Source organism: Eschrichtius robustus, chromosome 14 (assembly GCF_028021215.1).
Source record: "Eschrichtius robustus isolate mEscRob2 chromosome 14, mEscRob2.pri, whole genome shotgun sequence".
In the NCBI taxonomy this organism is placed as follows: domain Eukaryota; kingdom Metazoa; phylum Chordata; class Mammalia; order Artiodactyla; family Eschrichtiidae; genus Eschrichtius; species Eschrichtius robustus.
In genome coordinates, this window is record NC_090837.1 from 36,019,590 (window position 1) to 36,044,896 (window position 25,307).

Below are 25,307 nucleotides of genomic sequence, written 5' to 3' on the forward strand. Positions count from 1 at the left end.
CCCAGTGCTGGCAGGAGTGGCCACTGCCCAAGGGCTCCGGGGAGGGGGCCGGACATGGACCACTGACCACGGGCTGAGAGCTGAGAAGGAAGCTAAGGGGCCTGAGTCTTCAACCTGCCCTGAAACGTGCCAGGCCGCCCAGCTCCCTTCCCCAGCTCTACTTAGTAATTTAGAGCCTGGGGACAGACGGGCCCCAGCACTCCGGGCACATGGCCAGCGTCTGCTCAGGGTCACGCAGAACTTCCCTTTACTGAAGCCCCGCTGGAGAGAATGGTTCTGGGCATCCTGGGAACAGGAGAGAAATGTAGGTCACGGTCCCTGTGTGCCGAGAGCACCTGGCCTGTCGGCGTGGAGTGAGGGCCCCGGGGGAAGCCCGACTTGAGCACAAAGCGAAGCAGCCTTCTCACACCCCCGCCTCCAAGCCCGTTAAAAACAGAGTGTGATGCCGAGCTTCACGCCCATGGGCCGGGAGGCCAGGAGCCCCGTTTTTACACGCTCTGCAGTTCATTCACTCTGATGCTCGCTAAAACCCGAGGCCCCGCGGTCCTGAGACCCGGGGCCAGGGCGGCAACTCACATCTCTGCCCGCAGAGAGCCGACTCCCTCCCAGGGGCCACGCAGAGCCCCGGCCACCGCGCGCACGCGACACCCCGGTCCGCTAGTGCCCATGGGCGGGGGGACAGCAGCGGACCAGGGGGTCCTGGCTCTCCTCCCGCAGGTGAGATGCCCGCGGCCCCGAGGACAGCAGCCCAGGCACCGGGGTGGCCTCTCGTCCCCGCTGTCCTCGGGGGCTGGGGACCACATGGACCGAACCCCCGGCAGTGGCGTGGGCGCACCTGTCGTGGCAGCCGGGAGGGACCTTCCTCACAGCCTCCCGACTGGGAGAGTCCTCCCGAGCGGCCGTGTGTGTGGGCGGACTCACCGGTGCTGGGGTCGTACACGTCCCCGTCGTTCACCAGCACTTTGTTAAAGAGGACGACGCCCGCATCGCTGGGGAAAGGCTTCCGGGTGAGCCCCGCGGAGAAGGACACCAGAGACGGCGCCGGGACCCCTGGGCGGAGAGAGGATGCGCCTGCGGTCAGGCCCCGCCCGAGCCGAGGCCTGTGCGCCGTCCCGGGGGGCAGCCTGGGCCTTGCATTTCGCCTCAAAGTGGGCACACCCCCTCCTCACATCCTGGGCCCGACAGTGCCCTTGTCAGGGTGGCAGGCAGTTGCTGGGAGTGCGCATGCGTGGACTGCGTTGGCCGCTGCGTGAGATGGGAGGCTTCGCGCATGCGTGGGCCTTGTGCATGATGTCTGGGGTGCGGGCGCCGAGGCCCCACAAGGTGCTTCTGTGCGAGCGCTTCTCTGATGAGAGCTGTGAGGCTGCGCGCGTGCACATGCGAGGCGGGAGCTTTGCGCGTGCGTGATGCCATGCGGCGGGGGCGGGGGCGGTTGCGTGTTCGTGTGCACGCGAGCAAGTGAGCCGGGGAGCGCTGCACCCGTGCCAACGGCCCAGAGGGAAGAGACAGGACCCGCGGTGGGGGTGGTGGGGGGCGGGGCGGGAAACGGGGGCTGCCCAGGACCGCCCGCCTCGGCCTCCCGTCCTGGCTAATGTACCTGGGGAGGCTACAGGCGGTGACTTGGGGTACCCTGAAAAACAAAACGCAGATGTAGTGTCAAAGCCCTAACAAACAGCGCACCTCATTCTCCTGAGCCTCTCCTTTTCTGCCTGTTTCTCACACTGTGTAAGTAGACAGTAAGAGCACCCACTCCCAGCTGCCTGCACAGAGAAGACGGCCCTGCGGACGAACTGGCTGGGGGAATAGGAAGAAGATGGACTGGAGCCTTGGGGCCCAAGCCAGCGAGCAGGCTACAGACTGACATGTCCACTCCCACGCTTGCCCTCCAGGAGCAGGGACTGTTCACTAGCTTTGCCCCCAGGGAGACTGGATGCAGTGTTTGTCATATGGATGCGTGGAAGGAAGGACAGACGTACAAATGAACAAATTGCCCAAAAGAATATAAGCATCCAGGATACGTGGAACTAACAAAAGGAAAACTGTCATCTTAGAAAAGTCACCACACCTGCCTGAGAGCTGTGATCACTGGAGCTTGGGGTGGCTGAGAAGGAAGGGCAGTGACCTCACCTACCCAGCAGCCACGGTGCTTCATTCAGGCAGGCTGTCCGTGCCCGTGGCTGAGTGCCTCCAACTGTCAGCTTGGTTTAACTCTGAGGCAACTGGTTGGTACTATCCTGTGACAGCTGACGTGATCTACCCCAAGCAGTATCACGTGTTTATATGTCATAGCACAGAGCCTCAGTTTCCTCATCTATCAGTAGAATATCAACTTCACAGTGCTGTGGGGAAAGCTGTAGATCCAGTACCTAGTTCAGTCCCTGGCATGCAGTGGGTGTCCCATAAATGCTCACTCCCTTTTTCTTCTCCCTCCTGCCTTTACCTGACTTCACCTCCTCTACCACCAACACCTCCTTCACCGCCACGGTGCTGACCTTCCGACTCACGTGGAGCACTTAACTGGCCAAGCACTGACCTAGGCTTTTCTCTATCCTCACAATAACTCTCTGAAGTCCTATTAGTATCCTCCCTTTGCTGTTGACAAGAGCTAAGCCTTGCAATGACATAGCTAGGGTTGGAGCCAGAACCTTCCAGCCTACCCACTTTGATGTGTGCTCATCTTTGTGGCTACGCAAGCTCCCAGTATCCTCTTGGTTTCCCCAGTACACTTCCTGCTAGGGAGATCAAGGAGCTGCCTGGGTGGTCCAGGTATTACAGCCCATGGCACAAATCTATTTCTAAGTATGATGTACTATCCCCAGGGTACCACAGAACCTTTGGAGAGCCAAGTTTTGGACCTTGTACCCTGAAGGCTGCACCCATGACCCGCAGAGACCCTGCAGCAGCCTCCTGGGGCTCAGGCTGCCCCCTCTGTGCATCCTCACCTTCTGTAGCTCAGATGGCCCAGCAGCGGGGGACCCTTACCTGGTGCTCCCGCGTAGCCTTCGGCCCTGGGGATGGGCCCCTGCCCAGTCTGGCCATCCACGCCCCGGGGCAGTCCCCGCCCCGACATGCCCATCCTGCCCGGGGGCCCGGCCTCTCCAGTCTCCATAATGACCCCGGTGGAGCCAGGCAAGAAGGGCAGCCCCGTCCAGCCGGGCCGCAGCAGCGGGGGCAGTGGCCGGGGGCGTTTCTTGGGCAGGACAGGCTGCTGGCCTGTGTACGGCTGCTGTCCAGGGTCCTTGGGCGGCGGGGGAGCACTGGACGGCGGTGGAGGGGTCAGCGCTGGAGCAGGTGGCTTGGTGGGGGCCTCTGCTGGGTGCGGGGCCTTCCCTTGGGGCAGAGGCTGGGGTGCTGCTGAGGGCTCCTCCGCTGAGCATTTGGAAAGTGGAAAGAAATACACAGGGTTCAAAACCTCAGACTTGACTGCTCGACCACAGGCCCCTCTGTGAGACTCCGTGGGCATGGCTCCCTGGAACGTGTGTGCTTGGGGGGCTGGCCTGTGGCCTCCGCGGGGTCCCTGGGCTGGGCCCACCAGCAAACACAAGAGCAGCCGCCACAGAGTGGGGACAGCCTGCCTGGACCCCCTGCCCAGGGGAGGGGGATCTTCACCCTCTTTTCTTCATGATGGTCACACTCCAAAACAGCACCCAAAACTCCCCGATTTCACTACATGGTGATACCACAGGGGTATCTGCCTGCTTGCTGCCACCCACGGCCTTGCATTCTCTCAAACAAGCCAGTCTCACAGTCACTGTGGACAGCCTCACAAGCCGAGGGCCTGCTGGGTGCAGACATCACGGGACCCAGGCAGGTGTCAGGGAGCTCGGGCTGCCTCTGCAGCAGGCACAGTTCCCAAAGGAGTGGCAGTGCCCCCCCACCTCTCACCAACTGAGGGAATTTCCACTGCAGAAAATCACCAACTGAGGGAATTTCCACTGCAGAAAAGTCCTGATTCACATTTCCCTGCCCTCTTGGGATGGCGCTGTGACACAAGCGGGAAGCTGCCACCCTTTCCTCCTATGAATACATTCCTGGAACTACCTTCCAGGAAGCCCTTCCTAAGGCCTGTAAGACAGCTAAAAATAACCAGGACTGGTCACAATACCATCCTCAAAAGCCAAACCCCACCCACCTCCTCAATCTGTATTATGCCTGCAATGGCCCAGCTTCCATGGCTACAAAATTATGACCAAGCAAAATCAGTAACTGCATTGTGCCCCACTGTCTAGTTCTGTTTTAAAACTCACAAAGGTAATTATGGCAGATCGAACCCATGCTCCCCTTCTCCACTCACAGGTTGCTAGCCCACCTCCAGCCCCAAAGGGAGACTATTTCTCAAATAGCCTTTCCCACCCAGTACACTCCATGAGAGGATTAATCCCTAAGGAAAATGATGTGAATGAAGTGACCACTTTCTAATTTCCCCCATGGATGGTACAGAACTAATACCATTCTAGATGCACTGAAGATAAGTTCATTCACACCGTACAATGGAAAGGCATCAGGCCTTGATTCTCTTCAGGACTCTGGTGGGAAGAGTTGGGTTGGGCTTAGAAACTGAGGCAAAGCAATTCCCGACATGGGGACGCCACGAGCCACAGTGAAGGACAAGAGTGAGAAAGGAAACCAACGAACAAAAAGGAACTTTAAAGAGATAATACAAGAAAATAAACATGTAATAAGGCGTGCTCCTCACTAGCGAGGATGCCCACAGGCTTCTCCAAGTGTGTAACTTTAGCTTCTGCCCTAAATAAACCGCTTCATTGCGTGCTCTCCCACACGTACTGTGCTTCTAATAAACGCTGTGCCTGCTTTAAACAAAAACAAACAAAAAAAAGTAATAATCTCAGAAACAGAAGACACTGCATCCAAAGTATAAGAATAGATTGGTATTAAGAGAGGCCTAACCAGAGAATAAAGATGAGTCTTTGCTGATTAAAAATATACTTGCCAAAATAAGAAAATTCAATGAAACAGTTGGTAGATGATAAAAATCAAGGTGCTCTTTCAGAAGGTAGACCAGGAAGAGAAAATAATGGACAACAGGAGAGAAACCATAGGAAAATTAGACTCTTTCCAACCCAGAAGACTTTCCCAAAAAGAAAGATCAGAAAAACGGGTATAGGGATGATGAGGTAGTAAGGAGAAACTCAAATACACAATTTCTCAGAACTAAGAAAGATCCCAGCACAATTATTGAATGAAAGACCCAAACCAAAGCATATTCAGAACACTGAGGATAAAGAGAAGACCACACAAACTGTCAGGGGAAAACGAAAAAGTGACCTCAACTCAGAAGGGCATCATCAGCCTTCTCAACAGTACTGGAAACCAGAAGACAAAAGAACACCTTCAAATTCTGAGGGAATATCATTGCTAACCTTGAATTCTATACCCAGCTAAAATATCTGCCAGTTGTGACACTAGAATAAAGACATTTCCAGGCATGCACTATTTAAAGACAAACAAGCAAAACTGTCGAGCACCCTTTCTTAGAAAGCTATTGGAAAATGTACTCCACTGAACCAAGGGAGTAAACCATGAAAGAAAGAAATGCAGAGTAAAGAAAAGGGTCTAAGACAGGAGAGAGGTTCAATAAATTTCCAGGATGGTAGTGAAGGAAGTTTCAGATTGAAAGCTTTAGAGCAAGTCCAGAGAATAAGCAGTCCAGACTGGGTCAGGAAGAGAACTCCCGGAGGGAGGTCACTAATTTAAAAAATGGAACTGACAAATGATCTGGTAATTTTTATGGTATTGAGAGGGTATCAGAGGGTGAGAAGAATCCAAAACAGATATGTAAAATCTAGCAAATAATAATGCAGCACTACTACTAATTCAGAGAAAAGCAAAACAAAAAGCAGCATGATCATATTTGGCCACTATTGAGCTGTTTAGCTCCTCATAGCATAAATCCTGACTTGATTTTTGTGGCATAACTCCAGTGGGAGCTGGGAGGAGGGGAGGCAGGGGGAGACATGAGAGAGCCTAATACATAGGCTAATGTCTACAGCTGATAAGTAATATATATAATGTCAAATAATACCCACATAGAGATAGCTAAAGCTGATAAATTGATGGTAAACATCAGAAGGAGAAAACAGCTGAAAGAGTGGCACGTGGCCACCTCTGGGGTGAGAAGGGTAACAGGGAAAAGGGGACAGGAAAGCTGGTTTTCATTATAAACTTCTCAGAACGATTTCATTTTTATAAGACATAATTATGGAAGACACCCAGGGCCTGTCTCTAAACTCTTTTCCCTCCAGTCCCAGCTCAGGTCCCTCCTTGTCTGTCTCCCCCTCCCTCCTCACGCTGTTTCCAGGCTCACAAGCTGGCCTCCCTCCCAGGGGCGCAGGCTCCTGCCTTAGCCCCACCTCCCTTCTCTGCTGGAGGTGCTCCTCCAGCATCACCCCTCTCTCCTCCGTCTCTTTCCTTCCACCCCACCAGCTCCTTCCCTTTAGCCCACGTTTATGTGTCTCCACCCAAAATTTAAAAACAAGTACTTTTCCTCAGTCCTACAACCCTCAGTGAATTACAGTTGACCAAGCCCCTCAACCGGGTCCTCATTTTCGTACCTATCCCCCCCCCCAAACCCTTCAAACCAGCCCTCTTTCTCTGAAGCCCCCCTGTCTGTCGCTTGCCCCATCACCTAGTCCAGGTGCTCTCGCTTATCACACACGCCCCAATCTGGGCTAAGTCCAGCTGATTCTAATTTTGAATTGTCCTTTGGGTCCTTCCTCCACACCTTTCTCAGAATGCTCTTAGAACGCGTCCTAGCCATTTTCCCTGCTCAGAAATCTCCGGTTGTCCTCCACTGCTCATAAAATCCAACAGAATCTCCTCCGTCATCCGTGTCCCCACCCCCTGCCCCATCGCCTCCTGCCACCTTCAGTACCCCCACTGGGGCCCGGCTCTCATCTGAGCGTCCCTGCCTTTGTGCTTTGCTGTTCGCACTCCCTAAAATGCCTCTTCAGGTGCCCTCACCGAAACACACCTCTCCCTGCAGTCCCGGTTCAGACACCCCCTCCTCGTGAAGCCGTCATGAATCTGTAGGGCTTAAACATCCTGCCTCCGAACCATGAACCACTCTGGCCTCTAACGGGTCTTTTCAGTTTTTTACATCTCTCCTTTCTTGCTGGCTGATGAGCACTTGACACATTTTAATGATCTTTTATCCCCAGGGCCTGGCACGTGACACTGAGACATCTAAGTATTTGGTGAATGAGGGAAGGCTGGAAGTACAGCAGGTACCATGGGCTGCACCCTCACTCCTGCCAACCATTCAATTAGGCGCCCTAATTTTGCCAACGATAATCATTCTGGGGTCCTATAAGGGCAATGCCAGTGCCTAGAGTCAGTGATGGTTCTCTTTTACGTTCACCACTCCCTCAACACCCAGGCTTGTCATAGCAAGTGGAAGGTAGAGGGAAGCAAATGAACAACCTGCTTGGGCCAAATATCCTCCACCAATCTCCGTGGGGAGTCCATCCAGCACACTGTGCAGGACAGGCGGCTCCAAAACACCACTCACATCACAGCGAAGACAGTCACGAGAAAGCTGCCCCGGCTCCAGACTGCTCCCCAGCCCTGGCCCCCAGCACAGGCTCAGCCCAGCGCATCACGTGGTGTTTCTAATGCACACATTTATTACGTGGTTGTAACAAAGACTGGACGGCATCTTGCTCATTCTGGAAAGATAACTCTGGCAGTCAATGTCTTTCCAAAGCGAGCATATGTTTCTAATCCAGAGAGTGACCATTTGTACTGAGTTCCTCATAAGAGCCAAGTGTTGCTGCCCATGTTTCACGTGCGAGGAAGGAGGAGGAATGATCAGCCACACGTGCGCTTGCTTTTGTTCCAGAACTTGCCCCAAGGCACTGGTCCTGATGCCACAGTGTGGCCCTTGTGCCACTGTGCGCGCGATGGGCAGGGCCACAGCCTTACCAAGGATGGACCTGACACCATGTAGGAAAGGCCACTCCCTCTCCATTAAAGTTCTTATTAAAAGCCAATTTCAACTTTGCTAAGACAAAGACCTGCCTAAGGAAATCCCCAAGAGTCCACGAGACTGACATGCCTTCCTCCGCTGTCAGGAGCCTGGGTGGTCTGGCTCCTCCTGCAGCCGCCAGAGAACCCTGCAGAGTGGCAGCTAAATCGCCAAAGTTCCGGCCCCGTGGCTGTGCCTGGCAACTTGGTGGTATCTTGTCACAGAGCAGGGATGCGGGGACAGACACGGGCCTTGGACGTTAGAGTCTTGGTGGTGGTGTGGCTGAAGGAAAGCCACAGAAACCTCCTGAGTTATCAGCTCAGCCGTCACTCGGGCTAAACCAGCAAAGCCTCCTGACAAGCCGGCGGAATCGGTGCCAATCAGTTGAAGTGATGGGTGCAGGGGCGCGTCCCTGACTGTAAAACACTGTGCAAACGTCAAGGGCAATTCCCAGTTGGGGGGAAGCTGAGCTGCCTGGCATCCCAGGGGTGTGTCTGCTGAGCAAACCCTGCAATTACGGGGGACTATTTTAAAGATGTCAATCAAGCCTTCTGACTTCATATTTTCTTTTATTTATTTATTTTTTGGCCACGCCGCACAGCTTGCAGGGTCTTAGTTCCTCGACCAGGGACTGAACCTGTGCCCTCAGCAGTGACAGCGTGGAGTCCTAACCACTGGACTTCCAGGGAATTCCCAAGACTTCTGACTTTTAAAAAAAAAACCCATCCACATGCTGACATACAGCAGGCTAAGTGGACGGAGGGCCACACTGCCCGGCAAAGCTCAGTTCTTGGGAAGGGCCTGAGAAACGCGAGGCTCAGCAGGAGGTTCCCCGGGACCGTGTTGCTCTCACTGACCGGCACAGGGCGGGCACGAGGCAGGGGCTTCCGAGGAGACGCTTGCTGGTCTCCCTGCAGAAAGGCTGAGGGAAGACAGGCCGTGGAGGCGTGTGAAGGACTCTCAGGACTGGGGAGACAACCCACAGAAACCCTGCACTGCTCCCCTGACAGCAGAGGAAGGGAAACCATGCGTGCGCAGGAACGGTCCTACTCGGAGCAAATGGCAGTCGAAATGCTGCTTTGGGCTTTGGTTGGAACGAAGAGGAAAAGCGTTCAAGCTCGTCCAAGGGGCGCTGTGGTTCCATCACAGAAGGGCCCGGACCGACTCTTCCTCTAGAGGACAGAGCCCACTGGCCCAGCCGAGAAAGGAGTCCAGACGTGATCACACTTCCGGAAGCCCGTGGAATCAGGCTCAACAGGGGAAACAGGTCGACATTTCTGAAAAGTACAACCTAGAGAACGCTGACACAGAGAGACGGCTCCGGCCGCTCCTGCTGACATCGGGGGCAGCTCATTTGGGACCGAGAGTCATTCGATGTCACTGAATCCCAGAGAGGCGGACCCAAGCATCAGCATCACTGGGGGATTCTTTCTGGTAGAAATTCACAAGCTGATTCTAAGTTGTATATGGAAATGCAGAGAGAGGATCTACCTGATTTGCAGACTCACTATAAAGCTGCAGTAGTCAAGGCCTAAGGAGACACATCAACAGCGGAGCAGAGTCCCTCAGTGGACGCGCACGTCACGGTGGAGCTTGCGTGGGTGACGCTGGGTCAAGTCCGGGATTTTATCCTCTCTCCTCACCGCCCTCCCGCCCCCGCTCCTCTTCTTTCTGGGCACGGCAGCCCCGGTGCCGCCTCTGAGGGGGCCTGCCTTCCACTTCTGGGACCAGAGCTAGGGGGTTCTTTGTTTTAATTACAAATTTAATTACAAATTCCTGGATCTGACCTCATCCCTGCTGAGCAGGAATCTCCCGAGTGAGCCCAGAGTTCTTATTTTTGTAAAGCTCACAGAGGATTCTGCACGCAGCTGTGGGAGAGCCCTCCCGGAACATGGCAGTTCTAAAGTCAACGTTAAGATGGAGAAAAGCAGCTGCAACTTTCACCAACTAAAGAGCTTTACAACAACCAGATGCTCACAGGGCAAAAGGGCAGGTATCGTCCGGAGTTGGTGTGGTCTGAATGTGGGCAGTTTGTTTAGCCTTTATGTATTTACAAAACTCTGACTTACTCCATCATAATATCTTGGACCTACACTGGCCCCAAACTCAGCCAATTTCAAGTTGAGGGCCAAAACCGTCATAACACTGGCATCAGGCCACACTTCCCCTGGCCATGCTTTACGGTTAAATACTTATTTGAAAAATCTGTACTTTTTCATTCTTACAGCGCAGCTTAGGCTGCTTAGGCTAAGCAACTGGATAAAGATGGGATTCTTAAGTCTGTAATACCCCCGAATGAAACGTTATTAATATAATTCAAAACTAAAAATAGAACTACCATATGATCCAGCAATCCCACTCCTGGGCATCTATCTGGAGAAAACCATCATCTGAAAGGATACATGCACCCCAATGTTCACTGCAGCACTATTTACAATAGCCAAGACATGGAAGCAACCTAAATGTCCATCGACAGAGGAATGGATAAAGATGATGTGGTACATATACGTACAATGGAATACTATTCAGCCATAAAAAAGAAGGAAATAATGCCATTTGCAATAACATGGATAGACCTAGAGATTATCATACTAAGTGAAGTAAGTCAAAGACAAATATCATATGCTATCACTCATATGTGGAATCAAATTTTGTAAAAATGAAACAAATGAACTTATTTACAAAACAGAATCAGACTTACAGATATCAAAAACAGACTTATGGTTACGAAAGGGGAAATGTCAGGGGGAGAGGGATAAATCAGGAGCTTGGGATGAACACACACACACTACTATATGTGATAGATAACCAACAAGGACCTACTGTATAGCACAGGGAACTCTACTCAGTATTCTGGGATCACCTATATGAGAAAAGACTCTAAAAAAAAGAATGAATATATGTATATGTGTAACTGAATCACTTTGCTGTACACCTGAAACTAACACAACATTGTAAATCAACTATACTCCAACAAAATTAAAATTTAAAAGAAGAGAGAAAAAAAGTAGTTATGAGAAATTGCCCTAAGACATTTGCAGAAGAAAGAGATGGCGGATTAGAAAGAGGAAGCAGTGCCGCTGTCACTGGTGTGTGCTGAAACAGTGCTGCAACGTCCGGCAGGCATGGCCCTTCTTGGAACCGTGACGCAGGGGAGGAGAGCTTCCCTGACGCGCAGACTATTCCTCTGCCCCATCTCGGCTCGGGTGGGAGCCCCAGGTTTCTCAGCAATGGGAACTCCCCTTATGTCCCAACTGGAAGGGGAACAGCAGAAACATCACAGTCTGGTCCCAGGGCCCCGGCAGAAAGCAGACTCTGGCTTTCAGCCACGCTGGGGGCAGACCCTGGAGCTGCCAGCGACACAGCGACCCCTACCCGACAATTTCAGTCAACCTGGGGACAAGTTGCAGCTAAAGGAAAGGGACAGGGTGCTGGGGAGATGGTGTGAAGAACCAACACTGAAAACAGGAGCCCGTGGGACCGGGCACAGAAGGCCAAAGCCTAGGGCCACATCCACAGAAGAACAAAGGACTTCCCCATCTCCTTGCCCTTCAGAAGCTAATTTATTTGAACATGAATCCTGAATGCTAGGAAGGGGAGATTTCTAGGCTTTTTACACTTTCTACCTGACTCCCAATTTAGAAAAGAAGAAAAGGAAAGGGAAAGAAGGAAAAAAACAAAACCCTCTGGCTTTCTAGAAACATTTGACAGAGCAGCCAGGAGCCCCACACCCAGGGCTCTCATCCCATGTCTGCGGTGTAGACAAGCCTGCTCTCACTCCTCTGAGGCTGCAGGCCCAGGGGCTGGTAGGAAGAGAAAGAGAGAAGTTCACCCAGGAGCAGAATGAACATCCACCACGGGGGACACAGGGCCACCATCACAGCTGGTATTTATTGAGGGATTACCAAGTGCCAGGCACTATTTAATACTCCACTAGTTAGGTATATTAATCCTCATACTAACTTTTTGAGGTATTATTGTTATCATGAGTCTCTCCAATTAACAGGTGTAGAAAGTGAGGCATTAAGTAGATAAATAACTTGCCCAAAGTCACAAAGAATGTGTAGAGTAGCTGGGATTGCAAACCTGGGAAATAATAATCACTTCCTGGCTCTAAATTCTCCAAGAGTTTCTCATGATACTTAAAATCCAAATCCGTTATCACAGCCTATAAAATCCCACCTCATCTGATTCCTACTCCCTGACCTCACTGCCTATGACTTTCCCCCTTGCTCACAGACCTGATCAAACTGGCATTCTGAGTCCTCAATCAGGAAAAACACATTCCTGCCTCAGGGCCTTTGAACATGCTTTTCCCTCTGCCGGGAACACAGATCTCTGCAGGGCTCGCTCCCTCGTCTTATTCATGTCTCTGCTCAAATGTCATCTCCACTGAGCAACCCTCCCCGACCTCTGATCTAAAATACAAAGTCCCCCATCCTCTATCACCTTCTCTGTTGGGTCTTTCCCCACACACTGATCGCCAGCTGAAATCAGATCTTCATTTGCTGGGCTGTGCATTATGTGTCTTACGCACTAGAGTGTAAGGTCCTTCAGGGCTGAAACGCCAGCCCTAGGACATGACTCAGTAAGTATCTGTTGAATGAATGACTATATAAATGAAGGGGTGGGGCATATGGGGCCCAGGAGAGGGGTGTCACACCCAATACAGTGGTTCTTCACCTTTTAGAAGTTAGGCAGTGCTGGGCTTCCCTGGTGGTGCAGTGGTTAAGAATCCGCCTGCCAATGCAGGGGACACGGGTTCGAGCCCTGGTGCGGGAAGATCCCACATGCCATGGAGCAACTAAGCCCGTGTGCCACAACTACTGAGCCCGCATGCCGCAACTACTGAAGCCCATGTGCCTAGAGCCCATGCTCTGCAACAAGAGAAGCCACCACAATGAGAAGCCCATGCGCTGCAACGAAGAGTAGCCCCCACTCGCCACAACTAGAGAAAGCTGCACACAGCAACGAAGAACCAAAGCAGCCAAAAATTAATTAATTAATTAATTAATTAATTAATTAACCAAAAAAAAAAAAAAAAAAAAAAGAAGTTAGGCAGTGCTCTGAGTCCTAGATGACAGGCACGGGCCTTTCGTCCAAAAAAGTAACCAAACATTTGTATATAATCTCAAGAATCAGAGGGATAAATTGGGAGATTGGGATTGACACATACACACTACTGTATATAAAATAAAATAGATAAGTAATAAGAACCTACTGTATAGCACAGGGAATTCTATTCAATACTCTGTAATGACCTATATGGAAAAGAATCTAAAAAAGAGTGGATATGTGTATGTGTATAACTGATTCACTTTGCTGTATAGCAGAAACTAACACAACATTGTAAATCAACTCTACTCCAATAAAAATCAATTTTAAAAAAATCTCAAGAATCTCTTTTAAACCCCAGGGAAGAACATCTGCACCAACGATGCGGGGGGTGGCAGGTAACAAAGAGACTCGGATCTATCTGAGCGCCAGCTGAAGCCCCTTCTGCTCCCCCGGCTGCCCCGTGGGTAGTTCCGCCCCCTCCGGCTGCTTCTAAAGAAAAGAATGGGGTCTGTGAACAGGGCAGTAGAAACAGCAGAGTGTGAGTCCCTGGCCCAGCAACGTGGCTTCTGGTGGCTACATCCTGCATTCTCAGCTCTGGACCTTGGCTCGCAGCGGGAGAGATGACGACTGTCGTTAATATTCCCTCTCTCCCGTCGCCCACCAGCCGCATCACCTTGCCTTGACCAATGGAATGTGGCAGAAGGGACACCATGCCAGCTCCGGGCCTCGCCTGGAAGAGGCTTCCGCTTTCACCATGTGATAAGTCTGACTACCCGAGACCACCTGCTGTGAGGAGGCCCAAGTCAGCCACACGAAGAGACAGAGGATGGCCCTGCGGAGGGACCCCTGAGGCACCGGGCACATGACCCGTCTGCCCGGACCTTCCAGCCCAGCTGGGCCCACCAGCCCCCTGACTGCAGCTGAGCGAGTGACTCATGCTGACACCAAATGGAGCAGAAGAACGGCCAAGCCAGTTTCCTGACCCGCAGAATAATGGAAAACGATAGAGCTTTGCTGTTTTAAGCCACCAAGATTTGGGGTAGGCTGTCACACCGCAGTAAATAACGGGCCCATTCACACAACTCCTCAGCAGGTATGTCCTCCCCTCCTGCTTTGCTGAACCCTACCCACCCCTCAGTATGAGCTCCAGTAACGCCTCCTTCCAGAAGCTTCTCTCATCACTCCACCTTACCCTTCACCCCACCAGCCTCTGAACTCTCAACCTCCTCATCATTGAAGGCTCCCTCCTCCGAGAAGCCCTCCCTGACTTCCACAGTGGCCATGTGCCTGTGCCCATCTCTGTCTGCCTGTTTCCCCTCAGAATGTCACTGCCACACACACTGTCGCACATCCACATACTCCACAGACATAGCTCATTACTCCCACAAAGTACGGGTTCAGTAAGATCCAATGAACTAAAAGGATAAACCCTGACACCACTCACTGTGCCTTGACACACCACCTCATTCATCCTCTCTGTAGACCGGTGCATGTCGTTACCCCCGTGACTGAAAACGCCTGGAGGGTGAGGGTCGTGCTACTCACCTCTGCACCCCTCACAGAGCCCTGCACATAGTAGGTGCTCAATAAATGTACCGTTGAGTCTTTTTTGTTTTTTTTTTTTTTGGGCTGTGTTGGGTCTTCATTGCTGCGCCCGGGCTTTCTCTAGTTGCGGCAAGTGGGGGCCACTCTTTGTTGCGGTGCACGGGCTTCTCATTGTGGTGGCTTCTCTTGTTGCGGAGCACGGGCTCTAGGCACGTGGGCTCAGTAGTTGTGGCTCGCGGGCTCTAGAGCACAGGCTCAGTAGTTGTGGCGCAGCATTTGGGATCTTCCCGGACTGGGGCTTGAACCTGTGTCCCCTGCACTGGCAGGCGGATTCTTAACCACTGCGCCACCAGGGAAGCCCCTGTACTGTTGACTCTTATTTGGTCCATGTGACCTGAACTCCAGATTCACCCACAGACCTCTCAGGCTCAGGTTCTCCTAGACCTGGATGCACCGCAAGGATGGATAGACTCTGCCTGTTTGTCTCTTTTCAATGAAATTCTCGGAAATCCATGCTTTCTACACTCACAACAATGAATTCATTCCAAAAGGATCATCTTTTGGAAGCCACATTCTCTTTAAAGGCACTCACCCCCGACCCCTCCTTTCACAGCCAAGCGTGAAGGAGTTAACACAGCTTCCCACACTGCCTGGGAGCTGCAAATCAACTGGAAATATCTGGTTCAATCTGTTGTTATAAAGCACAGTCCAGACAGAACTGTCACCATGAGGGACAATCATTCTATGTACACACATAGTCCTGTGACCTTTACCCAACATTCCAGAGATAGGGGAGCTGCATGGGCCTGGGGGGAGGGGAGGGGGAGGGTTATAAATATCGGGACTGCCTGGGTAATTCCTTATCTACAAACTCCTTATCTCTGGGAAGGTTCAAAGCACTTCCCACCCACCACCTGGGACCCTCCCGCCTCCTGGGGACCAGGTCCTGGCTCTCCCCGGCCAGGCCAGGGTTCGTCTGCTTCTCCTGCTCCAGCCTCCCCTTCTCAGGCTGTAAGTCTCAGCTGGGACCCGATCCTAAAATTCTATAAGCTCACACCAGGCCAGGAACTTGCATCAACAGGTAAGGGCCTTTGTCACCTGGAGCTGAGCAAGGTGGAAATGTGAGATAAAGGCCAACAAAGAAGACACGATTGGTCAGGAAGTGGGGTCCTTTCGGGCACATGGCTGGCCCTCCCCAAGTCCTCATGGACCCAGTAAGTGTGCGTTCAGCTCTGGGAGACATAGGGGAGATGTGTGCAGGCCTGGAGGACAGCGCCTGGGGTCCTCACCCCACCTCCACCGCTTCCCAGCTGTGCGACCTTGGAACACATCCCTGAGGGGACTAGGCCGGTGCTGATTCAAATAAAAAGCGCTCAATAAATGTGAGCTCCCCGCTCATCCCTCCCGCGTCCATTAGAAAAGGCTGGCTCAGTACTGAGGCTACTGAATCCAGGTACAAGGCATGCTCTATCCTTCAGGGATGATGTGCTGAACCCCCAAATAACAGAAATTAACTTGAATATATCACTCAGTACTATTAAGGGACCATTCATTCATTCAATTCATTCATTCATTCATTCAACAAACATTTGTCGAGTGTGTCATGTGCAGCCAGCGTTGCCCTAAGCGCAACTTATGAGCGTCCTTGTTCTGGAGACTATGGGGCTTTAAACAGTTACTGCCCCTAAAGTGCTTTTGTCCACGGTCCTGTCTCTGTCTTTGGAAGGGAATACAACGCATTCTACCTGCCATCATGTAGGCCCTAGATTTTAGGGAACAAGAGGATGCTCAACGAGGATGCTCGGTCATGATAATGACAGAGATTCTAACGACACCAGCAAACAGAAGTGATGCTCACACAGAGGTGAATGGATACACACACAGGAGACTCCCTGAGTAGAAAACAAGACAACATATCCACCGCCCCAAGCTGTTATGCCACAAATCTGACCCCGACTCTAAGCTCACAGACATGATAGTATAGATCAACCTTCTACCACCCACCTGTGGGGAAGGACCAGTTTTCCTCTTGCATTTTTCAATTTGCCGTCGGCTGATAATTTGCAAAATGCACAGACCGTGTGCTTGAATGCTACGGTGATGTCAAATTATGTTAAAAGTTTCTAAATACTTTCTCTCACTGTTGGTATTTGCCTTAATTTTACCCAGCACCAAACGATTCACAAACTGGTCCCCATCTATGAAGCACACTTTGGTTAGCAGTGATGTAGTTAATTCCACAAACCATCCAAAACCTAGCATAATATGTGTTGCAAACAATTACAAGAAATGGAATTGTAAAGGTCCACTTACTTGCCGATGGTTGAAATCTGATCAGATCTTGCAAGTCAGTAGAAATCTGGAAAACATGGCTATAGAACTGCTGGACTGAATTCTTCAGGCCAGAGATGTCTCCAGAATGTGTCTGGAGCGTCCCGTTCATCTGCCTGACACAACTCCAGAGGCTGCTGACATGCTTGTTGAGCCCTTCCTTGATTTTCTGAAGACTTCCTGAGATGGAGTCCAGTTTGCTGCAGGTTTTCTCCATATGAGACAACCTGTCCTCCACCACGGAGACCCCCCTCTGGACCCCGTGTGTCTTCTCCTTACAAGTGTCCAGCTCGGCGAGGACCTGGCCCTGCAGCCGCTGCCACCTCTCCTCCAGCTGGTCGCAACAATGCACCGAGGCGGCCGGGGGAGACGGGAGGGGCTCACCCCCCTTAGAAGACCCACGTCCTGCAGCCTTTTCACCTTCTCTACCACTGCTCAGCTCATTATGAAGATGACTCACGTGGTCTTCTGTGCGGTTTAGTTGAGAATAAAGAAAACTAAAATCCTGTTGAAGTCTCTGGATGCTACGCTCGGTTTCTTGAAACTTCCTATGCATTGTGTCATTTAGAGATTTCAAAAGGCTCAAAGTGTCACCTGCTGAGGAGTCGTCTCCTTTTCGCAAAGTATCTTCTCTCCCACGAGGCTCTCCCTGGAAGTTCTGTAGGCACATATCCTCCACCACTTGCACTTTGCCCTTCAGGTGGTTTAACTCCACCATGACCTGCTCATTCCCAGCCCCCGACCCACCAGGCGGGGCTGACGCTGGGGGAGCGAGTTCTGCCTCCGAGCCGTTGGCCATCGCCAGGAGAGCGCTCCCCAGCCGCTCCTCCAGAGACTGGATTTTCTGATCAAGAAGCTGCTTCAAGTCATCTACCTCCCCACTGATGGTCCCCCGGAGGGTTTCTTCAATGTAAAAGCAGTGTTCCTCCGCGTTCTTCTCTGTCACGTTGATCCTTGCATCCAGTTCATTCCATCTGGCATCGAAGTCCACATCCGGCTCTGGAACTACGAGGCGGTCAAACTCATTGTCTAGTCGTCCGTTCAGCATTCTGGTCGCTTCAGCAACTCTTTCAATTTTCTGGTCTAACATCTTGATCTGTTGCCCAAAGTCACCATGCTTGGCACCGTCACAGCAATTTGCCCTGGTCGAAGGGTCTTGGACCCGGGCTCGAAGGTCACTGATTTCTTTTCTCAGGTTGGTTTCCTTCTCTCCTATAAGCTCGATCACTCCCAGGTAGCTGCTCCCATAGTCATCACAGTGCTGCTGGAGACCAATGAGCTTATACTCACACGAGTTCTTCAGATCAGCCAGCTTCCTGTCCATTCCCTCCATGAGCTCCTCTCTCAGGGCATCAATCTGACTATCGACATACGCTTGGTAGAGCTCATTGGTCGTCATGGTGACCGTAGGGCCCTGGGCCGCCTCCTGGAGCTGTTTGAGCTGCCCTTCATAGCCCTTCACTTTCCCATCCAGCTCTTCCAGCTTGCTACTCTTGGTCTTCAGAGCATCCTTGACTTCAGCCAATTCAGACTTGATGTCCTTCATGCCAGACTCCTTATTGTTGAGGACACCAGGAAGCTGGACCGTTTCTGGTTCTCCACCAACGGCACTGTCAGGCACTGGCTGGGGGTGCAGGTTACTGAGCCACGATGCCAGCATTTTGCTGGCATCATCCTGAATGGAGTGTTTGAGGTTTTCATTCACTCCAGCAATGGAAGACTGGAGATCAAGAACCGTCCTTGTGAGTCGGAGAACCTTCTCCTCAAGCACCTGGATTTTCTTTTCCTGAAGTTCTAGGGGCCCCTGTTTTGGATCTACGGTCCGACTTAGTTCTGCTGCAGGAGTTGGTGACAAAGTCTTCTCAGGCTCTGAGACTCGGCTTGGTTCATTGTCTGTTACAAAGAAAGAGTGGGACATGACTTAACATTTTCTACCTTTACCCAGTTTCTGCAAAGACAATAAACAGGGTATTCATGGGATTCACTTACAGCTCCCTTCTCACTGCAGGTAATTATTGTGCTAGAGTAGAAAAGACTATGGGCTTTAAGTAAAATAGACCTCCAGGGGCATTCTGGCTCTGCTGTTTACAGTCTGCCCTCGAGCAGGTTAACTCACTTCTGTGAACTATAATCCCCTCATCTATGAAGCAGAGGTACTATCTTCCCTCTTGGGTTGTTAAGAGGATATTTACATGGCACATAATAGATACTCAATGGCCTCTTTCACCCTGAAGGGAGATACTCTTTATTTGTGTTATCATATGAACACACATCATTCCCACATTAGTAACTGCACCCACACCCTGACGGTTGACTGCATTCTGTAAAACCACAAGAACCCACTTGAGATCCACCCATTAGCAGTTGGGTGGTATGATATCACACGAGCAACAAGTTATCCTCCAAGCAACCCCTAAATGTTTGCTTACTTTTAATAGCATCCCTGTGCTAAAAGACTCTCATAGACATTGTTCAGTGCTGTCATGCAGCTGGGGAAACTAACAGCAAATGAGAGATAAAGCAACAGAGTCTACTGGCATCTCCCAACAACAGAGCTACATGGCCCTAAGTAGTGAGAGTCACTAAGTCAAAGAATACGAACATTGAATTTTTTTTGGCCAAGCCCCGCGTGGCTTGCTGGATCCTAGTTCCGGGACCAGGGATCCAACCCGTGCCCTGTGCAGTGGAAGCACAGAGTCCTAACCACTGGACCGCCAAGGAATTCCCCAAACATTCAATTTTTGATAATCCTACTTTAAGAAATGTACCCTGCAAGGAAACAGTCCAAAAGAAAAAAATTAGTATAAAATAATTGTGATGAGTCATAAAATGAAAATAAACTAACGTACAGAGAGAGAGGTAAATTAAACAAAAAGCAGGTTATCAGAATCTGAGGCACTGGACTTCCCTGGTGGTGCAGTGGTTAAGAATCTGCCTGCCAATGCAGGGAACACAGGTTCTAGCCCTGGTCCGGGAAGATCCCACATGCCGCAGAGAAGCTAAGCCCGTGCGCCACAACTACTGAGCCTGTGCTCCAGAGCCTGCGAGCCACAACTGCTGAGCCCGTGTGCCACAACTACTGAAGCTCACGTGCCCAGAGTCCATGCTCTGTAACAAGAGGAGCCACTGCAATGAGAAGCCCGCGCACCCCAACAAAGAGTAGCCCCCGCTCACCGCAACTAGAGAAAGCCCGCACACAGCAATGAAGACCCAACGCAGCCAAAAATAAATAAATAAATTTATTTTGTTTTTAATCTGAGGCACTAGGAGAATAAGTGGCAAACCACGCCCTTGAACACAGAATACAAGGAATACTAGAATACCATCGACAAGCCTACAGACGATACTGAGACCTATCGTGTAAAGTGGAAAAAGTCACACACAACATAGATTACAATGAAATAAAATGTATTAATGTACACTGACAAACACTGGAAGTAAATTTAGAATGTTGTCGATATTTGAGCTTAATGTTCATTGTTTTTTCCTCCTCTAAACTTTTGCAGACGATCATATCAACAGTTATTATTCATTAAAATCGACATAGTGTTAAAACCAAGACTGGAATTCAGATGTCTAAATTCCCAAGGAGAAAACTAGAAAGAACACCTTGTTTTCCATACTGAAAAATGTATTCTATCTCAGGACACCAGAAGTAAAATTCATTGAATCACGTACAAATGAAATGCTGTTCTGAGCAAAAGAAATTCTTTTCAAAGGGCCGGAGAAGCGGGGGAAGATCAGGATGTAAGCAGATGTTTTTTTCATATACTACTGGGATATAAGAATTGCTACAGCTTTTTGGAAGGATAATTTGGCGAATGTATCAAAATACTCAGAATCCTTTTGACTCTGCAATTACACTTCTAGAAATTTATTCTAGTAAATAATAAGGATGAATCCAAAAATTTAACAGGGAAAAAATACTTATTCAAATACTATCTATAATAATGAAAAATTGCAAACAGTCTAAGTGACCAACGGTACAGGATTATGTCCAAACAATCACACTCTATGAAGCCATGAGATGATATTGTAGTATATTTAATGACATGGGTGTTTTTTCATTAAGTTGAAAAATAAGTTCCAAAAACAGTATGTTCATTATAATGATAGTGGATTGAGGATAAGCACTTCCTTTCATTCTCTTCTGAAATCCCACTAAAATGGCAAAAAAAAAAAAAAAAAAAAAAAAAAACCAAGCTAAACAAACCCCAACCAAGTCACATATAAAAAATTGGGAATCAGAATGGTTTTGGACTTTTTCACAGTGCATTGGAAACTAGAAGAAAAAAATTTTTTAATTGAAGTACAGTTGATTTGCAATGTTGTGTTAGTTTCAGGTGTACAGCAAAGTGATTCAGATATATATATATATATATATATATATATATATATATATATATATATATATATATATATATATATATATATATATATATATGTATGTATATATATTCTTTTTCAGGTTCTTTTCCCAAATAGGTTATTACAAAATATTGAGTATAGTTCCATGTGCTATGTAGTAGGTCCTTGTTGTTTATCTATTTTATATATAGTAGTGTGTATATATTAATCCCAAATTCCCAATTTATCCCTCCCCCGCAGTTTTCCTCTTTGGTAACCGTAAGTTTGTTTTCTATGTCTGTGAGTCTCTTTCTGTTTTTCAAATAAGTTTATTTGTATCATTTTTTTTAGATTCCACATATAAGTAATATCATATGATATTTGTCTCTGTCCGACTTACTTCACTTAGTATGATAATCTATAGATCCATCCATGTTGCTGCAAATGGCATTATTTCATTCTTTTTATGGCTGAGTAATAATAGTCCATTGTATATATACACACCACATCTTCTTTATCCATTCACCTGTCAATGGACACTTAGGTTGCTTCCATGTCTTGGCTATTGTAAATAGTGCTGCAATGCACATTGGGGTGCATGTATCTTTTCAAATTATAGTTTTCTCTGGACATATGCCCAAAAGTGTGATCGCTGGATCATGTGGTAGCTCAATTTTTAGTTTTTTAAGGAACCTCCATATTGTTCTCCATAGTGGCTGCACCAATTTACATTCCCACCAACAGTGTAGGAATGTTCCTTTTTGAAAACTAGAAGAAAATTGAGTGATGCTTTCAAAATTCTAAAGGAAAATTATTTCCAACCTGATATTCTGAAAATATTTTCAGAATATCAAAAAGCTTACCTCCCATGCAATCCTCTCATGAAACTACTAGAAGATGTGCTCTACCAAAACAAGGGAATACATTGAGAAAGAGCAAGCAGGGGGTACAGGAAGCAGGGAACGGATGGGAGAGAAGTCAGTTAAGGTCACAGGGTGGCAGCTGTGAACAAGGACAAGCAGATGACCAGTCCAGGTGGGGCAGGTGAGAAGGCTCTAGCAGAGATTTCTTCAAGAAGATGAAACCGATGTGTCTGAACATAACGAGGGGACATGTAGATAACCAGCGGAGAGTCTGGGTTGAAATAGGGATTAAAATATAGAAAACCAAGCAAAGGAAAACATACTTATTAACTCTAGAGAAATCCAAAAACAGTGTAGGAAAGGCAGCATATTCATAGTACACTACAGAGCTCAGCTGTAAACATTATATAACTACTACAATGTAACCAATAAATACTGAACAGATAAAAACACAGTATAACTGAATGGAAAGGATGGCAGTATAGGAGCCCCATGTTAGATGAAAGGGACTTAAATCCTCACCTTCCATAATGAGAAGTCAAGGGGTGTGGAGGTAAATTCCAAAAGACCATCTAAAGAGTTTAAAGCAGTGCTCACTTCAGCAGCACATTTACTAAAATTGGAACGATACAAAGAAGATTCGCATGGTCCCTGCACAAGGATGACAGGTAAATTTGTGAAGCATTCCATATTTTTAAGCAACCTAAGTGTCCATCGATAGATGAATGGATAAAGAAGATGTGGTATATATACACAATGGGATATTGCTCAGCCATAAAAAAGAATGAAACAATGCCATTTGCAACAATATGGGTGGATCTGAAGGGTTTTATACTTAGAGAAATAAAAGTCAGACAAAGACAAATACTCTGTGTTATCATTTATATGTGGAATCTAAAAAAATAAAACAAATAGATGTATATAACAAAACAGAAACAAACTCACAGATACAGAGAACAAACTGGTAGTTACCAGTGGGGAGAAGGAAGGGGGGAGGGGCAAGATAGAGGTAGAGGATTAAGAGGTACAAACTATGCAAAAAATAAATAAGAGACAAGGACAACACGGGGAAATATAGCCATTATTTTGCAATAACTTTAAATGAAGTATAATCTATAAAAATATTGAATCACTATGTTGTACACCTGTAATTAATATAGTATTGTAAATCTATACTTCAATTTTTTTTAATTTTTAAAGAGTTTAAAGTAATTACCCCTGAGAAGGGAAAGTGGGAGAGAAAGGGAATCAGTGCTTTTCCTAATAGTCCTTATAAAGCTACTGAACTCATTAAACTACATGTATGTTTAAACTTTTATAAAATAAAAAGTAAAACTAAACAAAACAGAAATAAACTGTCCACTATGATCCAACATGCCCCCTCACTACTTGTCTAGTGTCTGCCTTCCATGAGGTCAGGGACTGTGTCTACCTTGATTTTCTCTTTTCCTAAGAACCTAGTATAGAGTCTGCAGATATAGAAGCTCAATAAATATTTGTGGGATGAATGAATGAATTTTTCTTTAACAAAATGTATGCGCAGAAGTAGAAAAGAGAATAGTGCTCTATAGTAAAATGTTAACAGTAGTTGTCATTTGGTGGTGAGATTATGTGTACTTAAATATTTTTCCTATAAACATTCTGTAATAGATATGCATTACTTTTATAATAAAAATTATTTTTAAATTGGTTTTACGGACAATATTGGGAAACACCACTAGTTTCAAAACCGAAAACACAGGACTTCCCTGGTGGCACAGTGGTCAAGAATCCACCTGCCAATGCAGGGGACACAGGCTCAAGCCCTGGTCCGGGAAGATCCCACATGCCGCGGAGCAAGTAAGCCCGTGCACCACAGCTACTGAGCCTGCACGCCACAACTACTGAGCCTGCGGGCCGCAACTACTGAAGCCCGTGCGCATAGAGCCCGTGCTCCACAACAAGAGAAGCCACCTCAATGAGAAGCCTGCGCCCTGCGACGAAGAGTAGCCCCCGCTCGCCACAACTAGAGAAAGCCCGCGCACAGCAACGAAGACCCAATGCAGACAAAAAAAAAAAAAACAAAAAACTGAAAACACCTCATGGGAAAATATAATCATTTAAAGACGACTTAAACATTTAACTCATAAGAAAATCTAGGTTTTTCTCACTGAACTTTAAAAAAGAAGATAAAGTGATGTAGAATAAAATGTCAAAATATTTTTATCCATAAAAGTCAGTTTCTTAGTGTTACACTTAAAAGCCAAGGTGAAAATTATCATTGCTTTCTAAGCTATTCATTGAGTTTGTGCTACTTCACTTAAAAAAAAAATCAAAAGCAAATTTAAGAACAGCCTCATTGGATACTTCTAACTTGGGGCTTAGCTTTGCAGATATCTCACCCCAAACAGAATGAGAATGATTCTACTTACCTATTTTTTTTTTGAAAAAGAAACAATTTTAGTTTCTTCAAATTCAGGTTTATGGGAGCTTGTACATGAAAAGTAAAGTAAAAACAAACCAAGCATCATTACCTCATTACATTTGACTCTCTTCTGTCTGTGCCTCAGGCCACACGAGGCTGAGACCCGCAGCATCTCCCACTCTAAGGCCTTGGCTTTCACAACCAGTTGGCCCTAACAAAGCAATTTACTTTTTAAAAGTCTGTCTTCAGATCGCTACTGCTTCTGCAAATAAATTTGTGTGCCATGTGTCTACTGCAGGCATATATGCGTGTTTTGGGAAGACCTTGGAAAGCTCGACACTGTAACTCATAAATCCTGTAGTCTGAAGGAGCAGTGGCGGCCTGCAAAGCAGAGCACAAGTCAGAAGTTACCTGTGGCTTTCTTCACGCTGTTTCTCGGCCGAGCAGGTGTGGGGCGGGGAGTCTTCACGGGGTCTCTGGGACCTTCTTGGCAGTCTCCTCCCCTGAAGCCAGGGCAGCACCTCCATTCCAACTGTGTCACCGTCTTGTACCTGGTGACATATCTGGGTCTGACATTCACACGATAACTGCCGAAGAAAAAGGTGGCATCTCTCTTTACTGGCTGCTGTTGCAAACACCCCCGGCCCCCCTGGCTGAACCCGAATGAAGACGCTCCAGGTCACTGCTCTCTCCAGGCTGACCCAACGGGGGTCACTGGTCTCCTCTAGTCCGGCTCTGCCCCCCTCCTTCCTCCAGCTCTTGCATCCACCTGCCC

General features: G+C 48.5%; 1 protein-coding gene and 1 non-coding gene across 2 annotated transcripts in view; one reads left to right on the forward strand and one right to left on the reverse strand.

Annotated features, from left to right (window-relative positions):
* EMILIN2 (elastin microfibril interfacer 2) overlaps positions 1-25,307 on the reverse strand; it is a 50,451-nt gene that overhangs the window by 1,771 nt on the left and 23,373 nt on the right. The window contains exons 3-7 of the mRNA XM_068562329.1: positions 24,944-25,119; positions 16,901-18,811; positions 2,983-3,369; positions 1,598-1,630; positions 922-1,050 (exon numbers count right to left, since the gene is read on the reverse strand). Coding sequence (XP_068418430.1) covers positions 922-1,050; positions 1,598-1,630; positions 2,983-3,369; positions 16,901-18,811; positions 24,944-25,119 — 2,636 coding nt within the window. The remainder of the gene's footprint in view (positions 1-921; positions 1,051-1,597; positions 1,631-2,982; positions 3,370-16,900; positions 18,812-24,943; positions 25,120-25,307) is intronic.
* LOC137777089 (U6 spliceosomal RNA) lies at positions 22,718-22,824 on the forward strand. The gene has a single exon (XR_011076417.1). It is a non-coding gene; the product is annotated as a U6 spliceosomal RNA (small nuclear RNA).